The 19,515-nt window shown below is 37.3% G+C and overlaps 1 protein-coding gene across 5 annotated transcripts in view; it reads right to left on the bottom strand.

The window, feature by feature from the left end:
- Nucleotides 1-19,515, bottom strand: part of LOC132142537 (GRB2-associated-binding protein 1-like) — an 87,161-nt gene that overhangs the window by 24,469 nt on the left and 43,177 nt on the right. For 4 of the 5 annotated variants that reach the window (XM_059552485.1, XM_059552484.1, XM_059552489.1 and 1 more), the window contains 4 exons: nucleotides 7,735-8,032; nucleotides 4,518-4,743; nucleotides 4,203-4,289; nucleotides 2,691-3,325 (listed from right to left, as the gene is read on the bottom strand). In XM_059552485.1, coding sequence (XP_059408468.1) covers nucleotides 2,691-3,325; nucleotides 4,203-4,289; nucleotides 4,518-4,743; nucleotides 7,735-8,032 — 1,246 coding nt within the window. The remainder of the gene's footprint in view (nucleotides 1-2,690; nucleotides 3,326-4,202; nucleotides 4,290-4,517; nucleotides 4,744-7,734; nucleotides 8,033-19,515) is intronic. The other variant, XM_059552486.1, reaches the window with a different exon arrangement.

Below are 19,515 nucleotides of genomic sequence, written 5' to 3'. Positions count from 1 at the left end.
GTTCAAAATGACGGAAACAATAAATGTTGCTGAAAAATAACGTCTGTCTCATTAAACTTAATTTAAATAAACGAATATTCGAATATTCGTTTTTTGTGAGCTCAAATATTCAAATGTGATATTTGTGGAAAACGCCCATCCCTAGTGAGAAGAGCAGCAAGCAACACGAGAAAGGGCTTGACTTGTACCAAAGTTTTAGAAATGATTATGTAGCGTGATCCCTCCAGCGAGCTGCAGGTTATTTGAAGTTGGTATTGCATTTTGTTTCATAATACATTATGTTCATAAATTTGATGCAAAGTAGATTTTTTTTACAGGATTTTAAGGTTTTAAACTGGCTTTACCATCAAGAAAAGACAAGCATTTCACGTATAGGCCATCTGTACTTTTCACCATCAAAAGGCAGCAGGTGCATAAACACACTTCTTTTTTTATTGTTTACTCCATGTAGTTATGAGAGCATGAGGTGCATATTTGGATTTTTTCAGATACTGTACATCAAGGTAAGTGCACAAAAGGTCTCTCACACCCTCTCTTTCTCTCTCTCTCTCTCTCTCTCACACACACACACACACACACACAGACACTATAATTTGCTATTATACTCCATATAACTCCATATACAAGCCCGAAACTAAGCCTTTTTTTGCACAGGCCTATCTAAAGGGTTAATGGTCCCACCTAGTGACCAACTGTAAAAAAAATAACAAATGGTACCTCTTCCCAACAGGGAAAACCACCAACAATCAAGAATCTCACACACACACAAACACTATAATTTGCTGTTATACTCCATATAACTCCATATACAAGCCAGAAACATTTAATCCACGAACATACCGGAAGGGTAGTGAATTTGCCCACAGTGTACCGTTGAGTTTTTGAAAAATTTCAAAGCATTTTCCCAAAATATGGGTCAAAATAAGATTTGTCACCAAAAATCATTCCATTACCTCAAACACAGAGAAAGTTGTGGCCAAAATAAGACTCAACTTTACCCTTAGTGGACGAAAACGTCCCCAACAACGCATAAGGGAGATATATATATATATATAGTACAGGAAACATTAGTATTTTTAATATTTTTGAAAGAAGTTTCTTCTGCTCATCAAGCCTGCATTTATTTGATCAAAAATACAGAAAAAACAGTAATATTGTGAAATATTACTACAACTTAAAATAATAGTTTTCTATTTTAATATACTTAAAAAAACCAATTTATTCCCGTGATGCAAAGCTGAATTTTCAGCATTATTACAGCCTTCAGTGTCACATGTAACATCCAGTCTATCACATGATCATTTAGAAATCATTCTAATATTCTAATTTATTATGAGTGTTGGAAACAGTTCTGCTGTCTAATATATTTGATGAATAAAAGGTTAAAAAGAACTGCATTAAAAAAAAAAAAATTCTAATAATATATATTCCAATAATATATTTTCTTTATCACTTTATCAATTTAACATCCTTGCTGAATAAAAGTATTGATTTTATTTTTTTAAAAAAAAGAAAAAAAAATACTGACCCCAAATTACTGACCAATAGTGTATATTGTTATTACAAAATATTTATATTTTAAAAACATAGCTTCTTTTTTTTATTTTTATTTTTATTTTTATTCATCAAAAGTTTCCTAAAAAAGTATCACATGTTCTGAAAAAATATTAAGCAGCAGAACTGTTTCCAACTTTGATAATGAATCATCATATTAGAATGATTTCTAAAGGATCATGTGATAATGATCCTAAAAATTCATCACAGAAATAAATGATAATTTAAAGTATAATAAATTTAAAAACAATTATTTTAAATTGTAGTAATATATCACAATATTACTTTTTTTTCTGTATTTTTGATCAAATAAATGCAGGCTTGATGAGCAGAAGAAACTTCTTTCAAAAACATAAAAAATAGTAATGTTTCCAAACTTTTGGTCTGTACTGTATATATATATATATATATATATATATATATATATATATATATATATATATATATATAGCTGTGCATTATTATAGAGTCATATGTGAAGAAGTGAGTGTATGTAACAATCTCAATACCACAATTCCACCAAACAACACTAGAGGGACCCACTGATGACTACATGACCACACTGTTGCAGCACAAACAGCTTGATCAACACCTATTAAAATATCCTGAGTGAATGTCATTGATTTGCCAGAAAATAAGAAAAAGTAAATTAAATCAGGATTTAGACTCAAAATAAAAATGTTCACAGCGCAGATATCCGTATTCACACTGTACCTGCTCACGAATGGTAAAAAACAACAACAACAAAACAGTAGGTAACATTTTTTTCCCTTTTATCATATATTTCCAAGCATTCTGGCAAACTGTAAAATAAAATAAAGTTAAATAAAATAAAATATAAATAAAAAACTAATTAAAAAAAAAACTTATTCTAAAGCCACTTTTTGTAATACATATTTCACGTTCTTCTCATGTAACAATAATGGCTTTAAATGATCTGTTGTGGGTCATTTCTCTGTCAAATTTGATGTGCAATTAATATGAGATTCATCAAACATTGTAATCTATCGACAGCTCAGAAACTAAACCATAAGGCTACTTGAACTACTTAAGATACTGAGCTTGTATTGTTACTGAACTGTTGCTTTCATAATGATGATTAAATAGCACAGGTGAGATAACGGATATCCTCCTACCTTTCCGCAGACAATCCACTGTACCAGTGTTGCTCCATAGTGCTTTGCTCCCTCCTGCACTAGATGGCACGCAGTAATTTCCGTCAGTCTCCGACATCGACCGTGGCACCACATATGTGTCCGTGGGTGAGCGCTCAGGTTGGACTGATCCAGTGGTCAGTAAAGGCTTAGGCGGACGAGGGGGTGGTACCACATCTGTGGCCCCCGAAACAGCTTCTATCCCAGCTGTACGAGGAACCTGGTAGGTGCAGTTACTTCCAGGTGTTGGTGGAATATCATAGCTAACTGACAAGTTCCGCATATGGGCCTCTAAAGAGGGTTTACGACCAGGCGTGTTAAAGACATAGAGTTCACCGGCCTCACCATCAGGAGCCGGAAGGGAGGACGCCGACTTTGGCAGCAGCACAGTGTCCTGAGAGTAACTTCGGGGTAGGTGGTACACACCCTGTGAGTCGGCTGAGAACGACTGTCCGCGTGAAGGAGGAGAATCATAGAGCCCAGCGCCATGCTGGGTAGGAAAGAAACCATTGACCGAGGTGTGCTTGGAGGAGGAGGAGGTGGGAGTGTGGTGGGATGGGAGGTTGTCATTACAATCGGGTTCGGAGGAGGTAGACTTGGAGCATTCACCACGGGACCTGTAAAGAAGCCCATGCATGAGATAAAGATTGTCAGATTGTCAAAAACGCCAAAAAATATATGAAAACAAACTCATTGCTCCTCATAAATACAAAGATATTGAACGAAAACACCCCTTCAAACACATACCATGCTATTTGTGAAATCATGCTGCCTGCAAATAACTTTTGTCATTATGAAAAATCACAATGTGAATAAGTTTTTGTGTTTTAATTAACTTGGCATGAAAAAGATAATATATAGTCAGTTGGTAATTACTGCATAATAACTGAATCCTGAAGTGGTTTAATTTGCAATATTGACCAGCCAACTATAATATCCTGCTTATTACAAAGCAACTTGGCAATCAGAGATGCATTCAGTAGTTTGGTGCAAAGTTAAAACGTTTTTTCACATTAAGAAGGTGTGAAGCTAGAAGGGTTGACAAAGAAAAGTAAATAGCGTAAACATTGCTACAGCATAGTACAAATATTAGTGAAGGTTTCTTCCTTTTCTTTTTTGGACAGGTAAGGGAATTAATAACTGTCTATACACCACTCTCTAAAGGTCCTGGTATACTTCACTTTTCGGATTCCATAGCCAGGGACAACAGTCAAATATAGTTTAACGATCATTACACAATATTTGATCACATAAGGCATCGATTAAGTAACACAAGCATGCATGTCACATTTCACACAAGTCCTGGTTCAAAATATGCATACACACTCTTTTAAGCACTGAAGGCAAGAACACATACCTACCTATTTTAGTCAGTAGAATTTAAGTTGAATACATAGTAAGTTATTAAAATAAGTGTGCAGATTTTCAGGTAAAAAAGTATTATTGTGTGTGCTGTTTAGTATTGTTTTCTTCACACTGATGCTCTTCACTCACTGACAGTCAGGAGGAGCGCTCCTGCTCCCACACTCCTCCAAAAGCAGGTATTCCTGCTCCTCTCCTAGAGCAAGAGGAGCCACTGGACTACACCACACACACACAAATACATACAATGAGACCCATATATGCAGGTCTTCCCGAATAGCACCCGAATGTCCTAAAGCGTCTTTGTCGGAGTGGATGATCTATATAACAGCTGATTTAAAAACAAAACAGTAACAGGCCTACATTACAAAATACTGGATGAGCCACATTCTAAAATAGCTAATATACACATACACCTCACGTTGTGCGATGCGTTACACATCTTACCTGTTAGGCTCTGGTTTCTTGCTCTCACAGTTGAGCAGCCAAAGGTAGTCCTGAGGCTCATCCAGACTGGAGGAGGACCCCAAGGGTCTGATGCTGACAGGCTGATAGGGAGGAGGCAAGTTGGCCAGTGCAGAAGCCCCTAAGGCTCCTCCTGGCCCTCCGCTAGGGGCCGTATCCACCACCATACCGCCTGGCACATTTACTTGGTGAGAGATCTTTCCAGAGTCTGTAGAAAGAAAAGAGAGGAGAGATTAACACTGAGCTTCACACTTTATGAGATCATAAGCTTTGAAATACACTTAAGATCAGATCAAGCTCAGGGCAGCATTGTTTTAATCAATAGCTTTTACTGAAACCACCCCTGTTCAAAACTAATTAGCATTGTGAAAGCCTCTCCACAGGCTGACTTCTGGTAAGCTAAGTGTGAACTGATCCAATGAAATTGAGAAAATACAATGTGTGGTTGCCAAATATAATGATTGATGATTTCAAAAAATGATTGAAATACTAATATAGCACATTTCTATACTAAATATTAGTAAAAATGTGTGGTTGCAAATTTATTGGAAGTACAAAAAATTAAATACTAATATTTTGCAAATTTGTTTACCGTTACCTATATATATATATGCCCTTAATTATATTTTATATGCCATTAATTGATAACTAGCTTTTAGTTCTATGACCTGCTTGATTTAACCAATCTCATTGCAATCATGTACATTTTCCAAACACACCTCCAATGTAAGTGCATTATTATGACCATGTTTCTCTATTGTTTTTAAAGCTAAAAGTTGGGGACAGCAGGCTAGACCCCATGAAATTTCCATCCTATGTTGACGTACTTCCTACTGAAACCTAAATGTTTATGTGCAACATGTTGAAGGGTGCCTTCAAGTCATTTTGGCGACACTAACATAGATTAGCTTTGAAGCAAATAGATATGGGTTAAAAAAAATACAAAACTCCCCTTCTGACTTCACTGGGTCTTTAAGTTTGTATTGTATGGTCATATTTATATTAAACTGACTGAAGATGAGATTCAAATGGAGAACAGAGATTACCATGTTACTTTGAGGGAGAATTAAATGCTTGCTTTTGTAAAGGGACTGATCAAGGTTAAGGCCGCCATCCTACACAGACCGTGTGAAAGTGCAGAACTGTGCAGAGAGGAACCCTGAACACAAGACGCTAATGAAAGTGCCACTAATCCATGACGGAGTCTCAGTTTTTATGTGGCATCTAGGATATCTTGTAAAGCTTTTTGTCTATGTTCTTTTAAAAGAGCTTTTCTTTATATCTGACTTTTTTATTTTTATTCCCATCTCTCTTTGAGCAGCCTACTCTCAAGGTCAGTTCAGTGCGGTTAAAGTGGTGGTTGTGCGTTTTTGTACAAGTCTCTCTTCAAACTCTGCTTTCAGTTATTCAGTAAAACGCACACAAACACATCACTTGTGCGCACACACATTGACACCCACTCACACCCACTCATTCACTGGGTGCATTTGACTCTCTAAGTGCAGGCAGCTCAAGGCCGTCAGGGCCACTGTGTCTCTTTCGGTCTCTTCAGTTTTTTTTCTTCCCATTTTCCTCCTTCCCTCATTCTTCTCCCCTCCCCGCTCTTGTTTGTCAGACTTGCTGCTGAATCATCCAAGCCCTGGAAAATCCCCCTACATATTTGCATTCTCAGTACCCTGTTTAGTATCGGTGGCTAATAATGACTATGTGTATTTGTAACAGACAAAATGAACAGTTTGAAACGTACTGTTTGGTCCTTTTCTTGATATGATGCAATACAGCTGAAAAAGTGAAAGAGCACGTGTCCCACATTTTCAAACACAGAAACATTTAACATTAAAGTAGAAAAATATAGTTATGTCACAATACCAAATTCAGCAGTAATACTCCTATCAGACTTCCTTCTAGAAACTATGAATGTGTTGCTAAATACACTTCATTGAAACTCTAACAGAGTTGAAATTTAAAAAGCTTCCTATTAATCGTTACGTGATATTCTCCCAGAAGGCTTAACTTTTTGACCAATCAGCTTAAGACGTTATTTCTGGTCTTTTCTAGACTGTGTCTATCCTACACAGTAGCAAAAGTTCAGGAAACGGCCAGCTGTACAACCACAAATGTTTTCCTAAGCCATAGCTCAAACATTCGCTTCCTCATTAGAAACCAACATGATCATCATTTACCACAACAGTACTCACAGGCTTCAGGACTTCACATCACTTTTAAAAAAAGGCCAAAGTGAGCTGATAGTATCTGAGATCAATACAGTTGAGCTGATGGAGACACTGAGATGCCACAATGAATCAATCTTAAGAGGACACTTTGGCTTTCGCACTTCAAACTAATATCTGGCTTACAGTGAATGACCATCATGCCTGCAGAGCCCAGGAGTGCAAGAATCCAAGCATAGATTTGTCAATAAAATACTTATTTAAAAAAAAAAAAATACAAAGCACTTTAATTCATAAAGAATGCCCTACACTGATTAAAACTGACAATTCTTTGGTAAAAAGTTACAAAAAGTAATTTATTGATCAAATAATCCTGGAAAAAAGTATAGCAATTTATGCAAAAAAAATTTAAGCAGCACAACCGTTTTAAACGCCGATAACAACAACAAAAAATGTATGCAGCAAATTAGCATATTAGAATGATTTCTGAAGGATCATGTGATGAAGACTTTAGTAATGGCTTCTGGAAATTCAGCTTTGTCATCAGAGGAATAAATAAAACTTGAAAAGGCATTGAAACAATGAAAATGAAAATACTTCACAATATTCATTTTTTCTGTATTTTTTTAATCAAAAAGAGGCAGCCTTGGTGAGAGCATTTTTTAGGTTGACTTTATGCTCATAAGACGTCACAGTAGTTACTGACTGCTAGTTCATATGACAATATGCAGTTAAAGATGCGCATTTAAAGTTTTGCCAGTAGTATTTAAAAAAAAAAATTAAAAATCTTTGTATTGTTATCATTATTATTTTAGCCAATAGCCAAAAGTGCATGTGTATAAGGTGCGATTTTAGATCATGTTCATAAACATGATCCGTGTAAACATCCTTTGAAAACATTTATTCTCATTATTTGGAACAAATGGGATTTCTTTCCCTTCAAAAATCTTCCTCAAAAGAATGGTTTAATCATTTGAAATCATAATCATTAAATTATTTCGTGCGTGTTTGCATGTGACATGATTTACCTCCTGATTCGGTGGGGTTAAAGCCACAGATCTCACAGATGCAGCGCACCCAATTGTTCATTTCCTCTTCAGTGTCTGCCACCAGGTAAAAGATCCGGTCGATAGTCTTGATGTCAAAGATGAAGCTGTGCTCCAGGTCCTTCTTGTTGAATGACAGACCGGCGTCCACCTGCTCACACAGGTTCAGGTCGATCACGCGGATGGGCTTCTTGGCATGGTCATTCTTGAAATACTCCAGCACGTCTGGGTCTCCTGACAGCCTCCCACTGCGCAGAACAAACCATCGCTTCTTCCATGCCTGAAAGGAAACACATTCAAAGAGTCACATGACTGATGAAAAAGTCACTTACTGAATGATTCTCCTGATCAATTTTGCTTTGTCAATTCGGTTGACCGCCATTTTTACAAGTTTTGGATAAAATAGTCTACTTTAATGCATGACACTAAATCAAGAAGAAAATAGAAGGCTATTTTAACAAAAATTTTGACTTCCATTTTTACAGCAGCCATAATGGCCATTTTGGTGAAACCATTTTCTGGGTGAAATTTAGAAATTTTCCACATGTAATCAATCAAATCTACTGGATGGAGTTTGAACTTAGAACATGTCCACAGCCTACGAAGAGTTCATCAGAACTTTATGGAATAACCATGCTGTTATGTAATATTATTACATGAGAACAGTACCAAATTAACACTAACTGCAGGAAAAGCACTCGGAGATGTTTCAGTCCTACTATTGATCCAGCCACATTCAGTGGACACTGTGGGTTCAGACAGGCTCGCTCTGGCAAAACTCTCTACAGACAGACTTTAATTTAACACCACCGAAAGCCTGTGAAGCACTCACATTAAAAGAGGTAACGGACAATTACAGCTTGATTATGCATGTTTTTATCCATTTAAAACAGAGGGAAAATGGAAATGCTGGATTTGCATAAAAAGCAGAGTTCAAAATGTCATGGATTGTGACAAAGTGAAGGGGGCAGCAGTTCAACTCTTTGAAAACTAGCCTACATGAATCTATCAGATGGGAGGCCGTAAAGCACAGTGGAAATAAAATAAAAGAGGGCAACACTATGTGAAAATGAAAAGCATAATGAGAATGAAAAATTCATCAGATGGAGAAAAAAAAGATGGACTGAAGATATTTACAAAAAGATGGATTGAAACTGAATAAATAATACTGTTTGGTAGAATGGTCAACCTTAAGTTATTATTAATATTCGTTATGATTAACACTATTCTAAATTCCAATTCTCACTTTTAACTAACAGGTAACCTTTGCCTCAATAAACTCTTAATTTGTGGCTTATTAATAATCAGTAAGGTAGTTGTCAGGTTTAGGTTTGGGGTAAGATTAAGGGATCTAAAATATGGTCAAGAAGTAGTTCAAACTGTTTGCTTAGATATGCCCCTTAAACTCCAACAGACCACTCTGTCTTAAACAAGATTAGGAAACTAACCCTGAGGAAAAGATCACAGGCTTCTGTCATTAAACTGCCAGACAGCCAGGAATCTCAATCTGTGTTGTTGTTTATTTTTTTACGAACAGGTTTGGAGGGGATTAATGCTGTACTTTACCCCCTCTCAGCTGTTTTTCCATCCACAGCGTTCTCTTTGTTAAGAGCCAAGCTCTGGCCCTCTGGATATCACACCACTGCATGGCAATACAACAGGCAACAGCCCCGCCATGCCAAACCAAACACACACACAACATGACACCCAACATCTGATCAGCATGACAGACCTAATTGTATTATGTGACCTAAATTTCCCAGTGAAGTATCATCCAAGCATCATATCTCCCATAGTAAGTTTGGAAAGCTCAACATTCTCAAACTGAACATTTCACTCTGCTGAATCTCTTAACTGCAATATAAGCTATATGTAAAAATAAATGATAATAGGAAAAAAAAACATCAGATGGAGTGTGACAGGACAAGTCCTACAATTAACAGCATTAGCTTTGTTCCTCTACTATGGTTAAAACGACACAGAGACCTTTCAGATTCTGCCTGCCGCTTCAAAACAAAGCATTTGAAGCTCATATTACACAGATAGTGTGTGCATGTGTATGTTTACTGGCAGGAGAGAGCCCCGGCTAACCTGTCACACAGATCAGCTTACGTGGGTACAACGACACAGACAGAACAACAAGATCCTGCAGAGCACTGCTTCAGTGAACCAGGAACATTCAGGAGAACTCACGTCAAACAAGACAAATGCTAAAAGTTTAAATCAATAAAATGGTAGGGGAAAATGTAATAAACCAATAAAATATTATTTAATATTCAATGATGCTACTTTTTTCCATCCAAAATGTGTGTGTGTGTGTGTATATATATATATATATATATATATATATATATATATATATATATATATACACACACACACGTTTTCTCCTTTCCAATGCGATCGTGCAGTTGCACTCCTGAGGCGTCTGTCGTTGCTAGGCATCCATCAGCTGCGATCTCAGTTACAACAAGGGAATTTCAGTAATGGATTTCCACCACTGAAAAACCCTTGCTGTAATTCTGCTACAAGATTTATTTTTGAAAGAAAAGTAAAATTACTCCGCTTGTGTCATTCTGAACAGCTGAGATGTTTTTAACTAGATGTGGTGCGGATGCGCCTGGAAAAAACATGCGCGTCGCACCCGAGCGCCAACCTCCCGCTCTCTCTCGTGAGGCCAATAAGGAAGTGACTAAAACTGCAAATCATCGACTGGCCGCTTGAGGCTGGCTGCAAAAGGGAGTCAGTCCCATAGACTCCCCATGTTAAAATGCCCAACTTTACAGCAGGAAAAAACATGTTTACAGCCTGGTTCAAAAAATGATTTTGGTCTAAATAGCTAATTTTGCCCTTCATGACAACTGTGAGGGGGGTGAATCTTTTTATAACTCATCCGTTTAAATTATATTAAGACTTAAAGTTCTGCATAATTAAGGGCGTAGCCACTTGAGTTACAGGTGAATTGCCGCTGCTGACACTGCCGTCACGCTAGGTGGGTGTGGCTACAGCAACTAGCTCCTGTCTTTTTGCCCATTTTTGATTGTCCGGGAGAGCCGCGCGGTGACGCGTTTCCAAGATGGCGACGGCCCGCTCTACACACTTTAGGCTTCAAAAACACACTTCAGGAGACTACGGGTGACGTCACGGACACTACGTCCATGTTTTTATACAGTCTATGGTCGCACCGCGTCTCTTCCATTATGAGCGCGCATACGGCACAATAACAAACTTGAGCACAAACAAAGATGTGATATGTAAACGGCCCCTTAATCGGTCAAAATGTTAACTTTCAGTTAATGGTTAAACTATATGAGCATCCCTAACTGGCATATAAACATAATATAACATACAAAATTAATAAATTTGTTGTACCAACATGTTGGTATTTCTGGCTCTGAATCTGCCATAGAATAAAATAAAAGTTTATTGATCTTTGAAAAGGTGTACCTGCGTTTTTATGCCATTATCATTGTATTAGTTAAAAATGGTCTTAGAACGACAATATTATCGTTTATTGCGATAATTTCTTGGACAATTTATCGTCCAGCAAAATTTGTAATCGTGACAGGCCTACATATACATTTGAAACCAACACGAATACAAAGATTACATTTCTAAAACTTGGCACATGCATTTTAAACTAGATTTTTTTTTTTTGGTATTAATATTTATTCATTTTGGACATATATATTAGAATAGACTTAAACAGCTTCTGATTCTGGCTGCTGCAGTAGAGAAATCTGAAGGGGATAGAAATGTCAAACTTGTATACTTTTGGAGAAGCAGTGTCGTAATTTTGGAGTAAAGTGGCCAAGCTTAATGAGCCATAAACATCACTCTCCAGTTTGTGAACACTCTCTCTCTCTCTCACCTGCACAACACTAGCATCTAAATCGACACACTCGCCTTTGTCAGTACAGTTAAAAAAACTCCCACATGACACCAATCCAGCCATCCTGCTCTGGTTTTGTAATACATCAATCCTACCTTGAGTCCCAGCTCCTGAATCCAGTGCAGGCACAGAGAGTGTAGTGTTTAGCCACCTGTGGTAACTGCCTGTTCCATTTTGTTTAATGTCAGTAAGCCTGCAAGAGCACATGAAGCCAAAGACTCTTAAATTAAGACTGATCTGAGGAGAAGTGCATGTGAGATGCTCCGTTTCTCAAAGAACAATGGCCAGTTGGTCACCTTTAAATCCTGCAGGCATCCAAAAGTCCCTTACACTTCTACAGAGTTTCAAGATCGAGTCTACATCCCGAAAAATAGTTCAGCTCCAGAAGTAGTACGTAAAATGAACGTTTGTGTATAAGGAAGGAGAGGGAGTGGGGACAGGGTGGGACGAAATTGAAGAGGCCCCTCCAAGTGTGGCAGCAGCTGTCCGCCTCACGCACACACACACACACAAGTGTGATGCATACAGAGGCATAGTGCCACAGTGTCACTGTCTTGACTTAACAGAGATGCCATTGAGGGACAAAATATAGGGGAATGCCATCCGAACTGAATCACTGACTGGTCAGTCTCTCTGCAGATAATTGACGTAATCAAACGCAGCAATGGGAAAAAAAAATAGAAAGAAATTATAAAAAATGTCAAGCAATGTGAGACCACAAGCTGTTGCTGTCATTGCAAAATGGCACGACTCTCATAGACAGTCAATGCATCAGCATTCCTTTTTCTCATGCATGAAATTCCAAGCGCATTACTCTGCACCGCATTTTAGATGAGGTGCACAATCATATTGGGCTTTCTGAAACACATAGACATGTAAAGTGTTTTGCTTCTCCACTTCTCAGCATCCTCTTCTACTGTTCTCATCATCGTTGTTGTTTGAAATTATTACGCTTTTTTTGGAATATGTGATTTTGAATGCAACACTGAAAGGTCCAAAATTTTTGCAGAATTTGAATATAGATCATTTAAGCAGGAAAATAAATACATCACTCAGAAATAACGAATTTGAAAGACTTGGAAGCGAGATATCTTAAAATAGAGGAAGACTGTTAAAATAGAGGAAAGATGTAAGATTGCAGATAAATATTAGGGCTGTGCAATAAATCGAATGCGATTCATTATCTCATCAGTAAAGATGCTCTTGTAATTAGAAGTATATCTCCAGCATGTGCGTTCAGATCAGGGTTGCCAGGTTTTCACAACAAATCCTGACCAGTTGCTTCTCAAAACTAGTCCAAAACTAGCCCATGCGCGTTTTCAGGAGGTTACCCGATAAAAATTCCTTCCCGGGGTTAAATATACGTTTTTTGGAAGGGTTGCCTAGGTAAAATTTGCATTTTAGGCGCTAAATATCACGTTATTGGTATTGGGGTTGCTTCAACCCGCGGACATGAAAAACAACCGCAGACTTGGCAACACTGGTTCAGGTGGAGCAGCATTTACTACACAGAGCCGTAGTCTACCGACAACACAAAATCGCTTTCAAAATAGACAAAGAATCGCCTGCGATTTTGAAATCTATTTTGTGTAGATTGAACGTGATATTTAGCCCCTAAAATGCGAATTTTACCAAGGCAACCCTTCCAAAAAACTTATATTTTAATCCCGGGAAGCAATTTTTATCGGGGAACCTCCTGGAAACGCGATTGGACTAGTTTTGAGAAGCAACTGAGCAGGATTTGTTGTGAAAGCCTGGCAACCCTGATCTAAACGCACATGCTGGAGATATACTTCTAAATACAGGAGCGTCTTTACTGATGAGATGCGCATGGAAATCACATTCGATTTTTTATACATTGATACATTGTTTGTTGTATGCATCACGGTAGTTTGGGAATGAAATGTGCTCTATTGCACTTGACAATAATGTAACCACCTACATTAACCCCATCCGACAGTATAAACAAAGACAAACGTGAGATTACAACACATCTTCTGAAGCAATGCCATTTTATCTCACTTCTACGAGTCTCAGTGTTTTACAAAATGCACAAGCATAAGAGTGCTTAGCATCACAGGTGCAAGTCTAACCAGCTGAGCTACCAAGCAAGTTTACCATATCATACATATGGAGCAGATTATGTGATGCAAACTTCAAAATGTATTACTTTACAAATTGTACACTGTGGTAAATGTATGGAGTGAATTTTGTGCCAATATTCATCAAAGAAATCCAGTGTTTTGTAAATAAACACAATCTGCTTTGCAAAGAAAAACTCGACTTTCAAACAAATGCAAAGTAATTTGCAAATACAAAACTGAGAGAAGATGCAGAGGTATGGACAAAGTGTTTTACAACTGTGAGACTCATTTGCCTTTTTTTTTTTATGAGGAAACTTGGCTTGATTTTCTCACAAATGCAGTTGAGCAACGCCCTTTTCCAAAAACAGCAGATGAAGCTGTCGGAAAATTTACCCTAGTCTCCCGAGACCCGAAACAGGGAGTACAGCAGACCAACATGATTGGGGAACAGGTAAGTTTCTGTCTTTTCTATAATTAACCATTTAGATGTTTTCACAAAGCGACCATATTACAATGTTTCATTCTGCTACTACTGAAAGGAGTAGACTAGTCTAATTCTAAAAATAGGCTACTATTATCAACTAAAAACTAGTTTAAGTTAACCTTTATTGTGATTCAGCTGTATAAATGTACTGAAATATAATCTAAACAATAAAATCCCTTACGAAAATTAACTATGGTTTTAGTAAATAAATACCATGGTATTTGTAGTAAAGCTGCCATTCAACAAATGGTAACACTTTGTCCATACTTCTGCATTTTCTCTCAAACAGAGTTTTGTATTTGCAAATCACTTTGCTTTTGTTTGAAAGTCGAGTTTTTCTAAGCAAAGCAGATTGTGTTTATTTGCAAAACACTGGATTTGTTTGATGAATATTGGCACAAAATTCACTCCATATAAAAGCATTTTGAGGTCTTAACATACTACAGTGCAAGGAACCTGCAAAACAGAGTATTTATTAATAGATAATCTGCCTAATAAGCACAGAATCTGTATCCTTCAGAGTAAAGCCTGCCACCAAATAATGTTCAGGACCTCTACAAAAATCTTAATCAAACAGAGTGGTCCTGACTGAAATATCACATACCAGTAAGATGAGATGGTTTAGTGTTTGTGAGCGCTAGAAGAGAACACTAATTAGATCAGTGGTTTCTAAGGAGATCAGAGCCGAAGACCGTGTGAGAACTGACAGTTGGATCATTTGTAAGTGTGAGATCGTTCCGAGACGGAATAACCATGACATGTTTGCATCTGCCTGCCAAAGCCACTCCATCTTGACTGTACAGTGAAGAGCACCACATATCATGTGTGCGAGACCCATAGTGTGCACTTTACAGGACAGCTACTTGATGGGTGCGTTTATAGACAAATGTAAAGGATACATGCGGAGAAATATCATTTTTGCTAAAGCAGACACCAATTTAGTCGATTTAACGTAAAAGACAGTTAAAAGTCATTCAGTTTAACCATAAAGCGAGCAGCCATGTCAGATGGTAAGCCACTTTTGAGGTTGACGAACGAAACAAACGTTTGGATGTCCGATGTAGTGTAACTACCACATAGACCAGCTGTTAATAATCTGTCTGTCACGGACTACATGACTTCGCCACTTCCCATGGATAGTGTTTTTTTTTTTTATCGACTAAAAGTTAGTCGACTATTACGTGCAGCCCTATTGTAAAAAGCTGCTGTTTTGTTTAAAGCCACTGCTCTGTTTTTTGTTTGCGTTTATGATATGTTACCTATTGTCACTTATTTTATTAACTGATTGATTGTTATATTGGGTCCTAGGTATATCTGATGCTAACTACCACTTTGTGGATGTTTCTTTTTTTAATAAATAACATTATAAATCACATATCTTCAATCTACTACAAACAGATTAGAAGACTAGCATGTAGCCATACCCTGCAGTGACGCAAAATTAATGCTGATTAATCAATATTTAAATTTATCATTGGTCACACCTTAATAGGACTGAAGCTAACCAACTCCTTTTTACCACCACCCTAAGTAACATGAGGAAACAGCCCTGTGTGTTTGGGTTAAAAGGCTAGTAACCGACGGGATGGCGGCTAAGTGCATAATAATAGAACTGGCCTGCCCAGACCTGAACTAATGAAGACACATGTGGGCACCTCCCCCTCACCAATCCACTAGCTCTCTGCATGACATCATTCTCTTAATTCCCATCCATCTCGTTATGCTACAGCCCTTTCTTTAGGTCATTCCATGGACAGTAAACATGGATGTCAGTGCCAACTAAGCCACATGCAAAGATGATTCATTTAAATGGATTTTGATTGGCAGAACGAAGTTGTTTTGCACTCATTAAACAGAAAAATGAGATCTAACATGATAGCACCACATGAATGACCTCCAGCAAATACAATGATGTATATGTGTGGACTAATGGTGCAGTGGCTTGCGGTCAGTGTGTCAGAGTTTGTCAAACCAGGACAGATGTGGGAGATAAGAGGAAGAGTGGGGTATCAGGCTTGGTCACAGAAATAATTAAAGCTGCAAGCAGCATTGAAAGGGTCCTCGCACCTGGAGCCACCTCCACCCGGTGGCCTTAGGAAAATAGTGAATGTTGGGCAATATGCATTTAAAGTGGTAAACATAGGAGGAATATGTCAAAGTCATTTATATGTGCCAAACTTCCTGCTGCCAGCTGGTGGCGCTATGACTATAACTGAATATTGGCATGTAGATGTCTTTAGGCAATGACTTTTATCAAACATGAAGTCTGGTGCAGATTGAACATGCTATGTTTGAGTTAGTGTAAAACATGACATATCCGGTTGCCAACAGGTGGCGCTTATAACTGAATATTGGCCTTTAGATGTCTTCAGTGGCAGATCAGACATTGTTAGCTATGGACACAACCTTCAATGACATCTCAAGATCTTTGCAATTTAGCATCGCAAACACTCACCAAATCTGACGATAATCCGATTAAAACTGTAGGAGAAGTTTGTTAAATACGAGGCCCAAAATTGCAAAAAAAAAATTGTACAGGAAATTCAAAATGGCTGACTTACTGTTGCATTTAGGACTTTAAGACCAATTCTGAAACCCATATGAGATGTAATTTTTTTTACCAGTTCTGATGCGTGAGCAAAGTTTAGTGAGTTTGAGCATGTTTAGGCCCTCAAAAATGTGATTCACTTACATGGAGAAGGAGAAGGAGACGGAGAAGAAGAACAACAATTCCAAGAGGGTCCTCGGACTATTTGTGCTCGGCCACTAACAAGCTATGAGAGCATGTGCAAGTATGCAAATGCTGCAGCTGAAATGCTCCAGTGTCAAGAGGGGTGTGTCGGGATGCCTTTCTGCCAACAACACGCTGTCAACTACATGTCAGGGCAAAGCCCAGGTTGGGTCACACCTGCCACTTGTTTGTTCATCTTCCAACTCACGCTCTCTAGTGACAGCATGAAACTACAAAACAGCCTGGTTTCCTAACTCTGTAATGACGATATATAATGTATATAATGACGATGTATAATCTCATTCTATGGTCAGTCTTTTTGTTTTGTTTTTTGTAGTGAGACCAGTAATACTATTGGCAAGAGAAAAGGACTGGCAACATTTTCTCAAAACAACAAAATTATTTATTTAAGAGTTGTTTTTATGTATGTATATGTTTTGCTACATACATAAATATAAACACACACACACACAACAATGCAAAACTGCATTAAAAGGTAATATGACAACTTAAGTGCCACAAACTTGCACATTTTCTCACTCTTGAATCCTTATTGTTGAGCTCTGCTTAAGACAAAATACTTTTAATAATTCTACATAAACGTTTGCTTTTAAGACACATGTTACTCATTTGACTTAACGTTTCATTTGAGGAATTCACTTTAAAACAGAGTGTCAGATTTTTTTATTGCAATGTTTCTATTACAATGTTGTGATACAAAACATACTGTTAGAAACTCTTAAGAAAAGCCAGAAACAACATGAGAAAAAAACATTAACACCACAGGCTGGTTTTAAAATGGTTTACACAGAAGTATGTCTTTGATGTAACATTTGCCTTTCAAAACAAGTCTTGCTCTGTGATGATCTCAAATGCATGTACTGGAATAAGAACAGTGCAAACCAACTTTTTGCTTGATAGCCCTTTGTTGGGCTCAGCAATAAGTTTTCCTAATTTCGTTCTAAAACTGAACATATGACTAGCTACTTAAAAACATGATTGAAAAAAAAATAAGATGAAAAGCAAAGCTTGTCATGACAGACTTTCCAATGTTAGCTTGACAAAATCGAAAGGGATACAGGTCATGTCAGTTTCTAAAGTATTGTTAGGTGGTTTTAAGCTTTCTTAGTCAGAAAAGCCTGTTGTACTGTGCTGAGTTCGGTGATAAGCATAGTTTGAACTAGAGTTGTCATGGTACCAAAATTTCAGTATTCGGTACCGATACCAGTGAAAATCCACGGTTCTCGGTACCAATTTCGGTACCAAAGCAAAACACAGAAATATGCTAATTAAAAAAAAATAGCTTTTTATCACTAAACATAAAACCAATGCCATTCTTTATACTTATTTACAATTGTGTTTAAAGTTCTTCTACAAGTAACAATTATGAAAAACAGTAAACAAGTTTCACCCAAATTTAATTTGTCTTTTAATTTATGAAATTTAAACACATTTTATTTTTTGGTAAATAAAGGGGATTTGCTATTAAAATTAAAACATGGAATATTGTGTGATTAATTTTTAATTAACAGTAGTAGCAGTATCACATACATTTTACAAAATAATAGTAATATTTCTAGCACAATGCCTTTATGTAAAAATGAATTTGTAATCGATGCATATTTGTCATTTATCTGAACTTAAGACTGGTGGTGATGCTTAAGATATTTTTGTTCATTGAGGGTTTCTGTAAAAAAAAAAAAAAAATAGTAATAGATTATAATAATTATTATTAAAAGATAATAACACTACTAATTCTACCACCATACTAACAATATACAATGCACTATGGATTGATGAGATGCTGGCTTCATGAATATTAATCACGTTGTCTGCGTTCGGTCGAACTGATTTGCGGAAATCAAAACAGGGACGGTAAAAGATGAGCGCCAGCCAATGAAATTGACATTTGCGCATTAGCTCCGCCCACTACCGGAGAAACCGGCATATCTTCTGCTTGTTCGAAAATATTAATAATTCTAAATGAACTACATTATTTTGACAGGAGAAGACAACAAAGAATATAGTTTACTTGTAGCATGTCGATTCAGCGTGGTAAGACTCTCGCTCTCTCTCTTTGCATGTGTGAGAAACAGAGCTATCAGCAAAGCGACGGCGAGTCGTGCTCCTTCACACAGACAGAGTTTACAGTTTGGCAAATACCATAGACAGTAAAAGAGGCAAATACAGGTGTACTGTGTGTCCATTGAGATGAATTGAAAAGTACAGATCGTTTGATGGAGAGAAAACTCTGCAGCGCTCAGTCAGTGTTCAGCGAGTGAAAATATATCTGCGCCAATCTTATAATAGCCTCGAACACACACACACTGGCAAGTAAAATCTAAGAATTTATTAGCCAATGGCTAACAATAGACATAATTTACTCGCCCTGAGTAAAATGTATTCACATATGCAAGTGATTTACTCGCAATGTAGAGGCTGTTTTGACGGTTTTCCGTGAATACCTTTAAATTGACACTGGTTTTACTCAAATGAAACGGTAAAATGCTTGTGAAGTGACTCAGAACAGTTCTGGTGATGTTGTATGTCCTCATTATTGCAAGCGTCATGC

The sequence above is a fragment of the Carassius carassius genome, chromosome 6 (genome assembly GCF_963082965.1).
Source record: "Carassius carassius chromosome 6, fCarCar2.1, whole genome shotgun sequence".
Classification (NCBI taxonomy): domain Eukaryota; kingdom Metazoa; phylum Chordata; class Actinopteri; order Cypriniformes; family Cyprinidae; genus Carassius; species Carassius carassius.
This window is presented reverse-complemented; position numbering and strand designations above follow the sequence as displayed.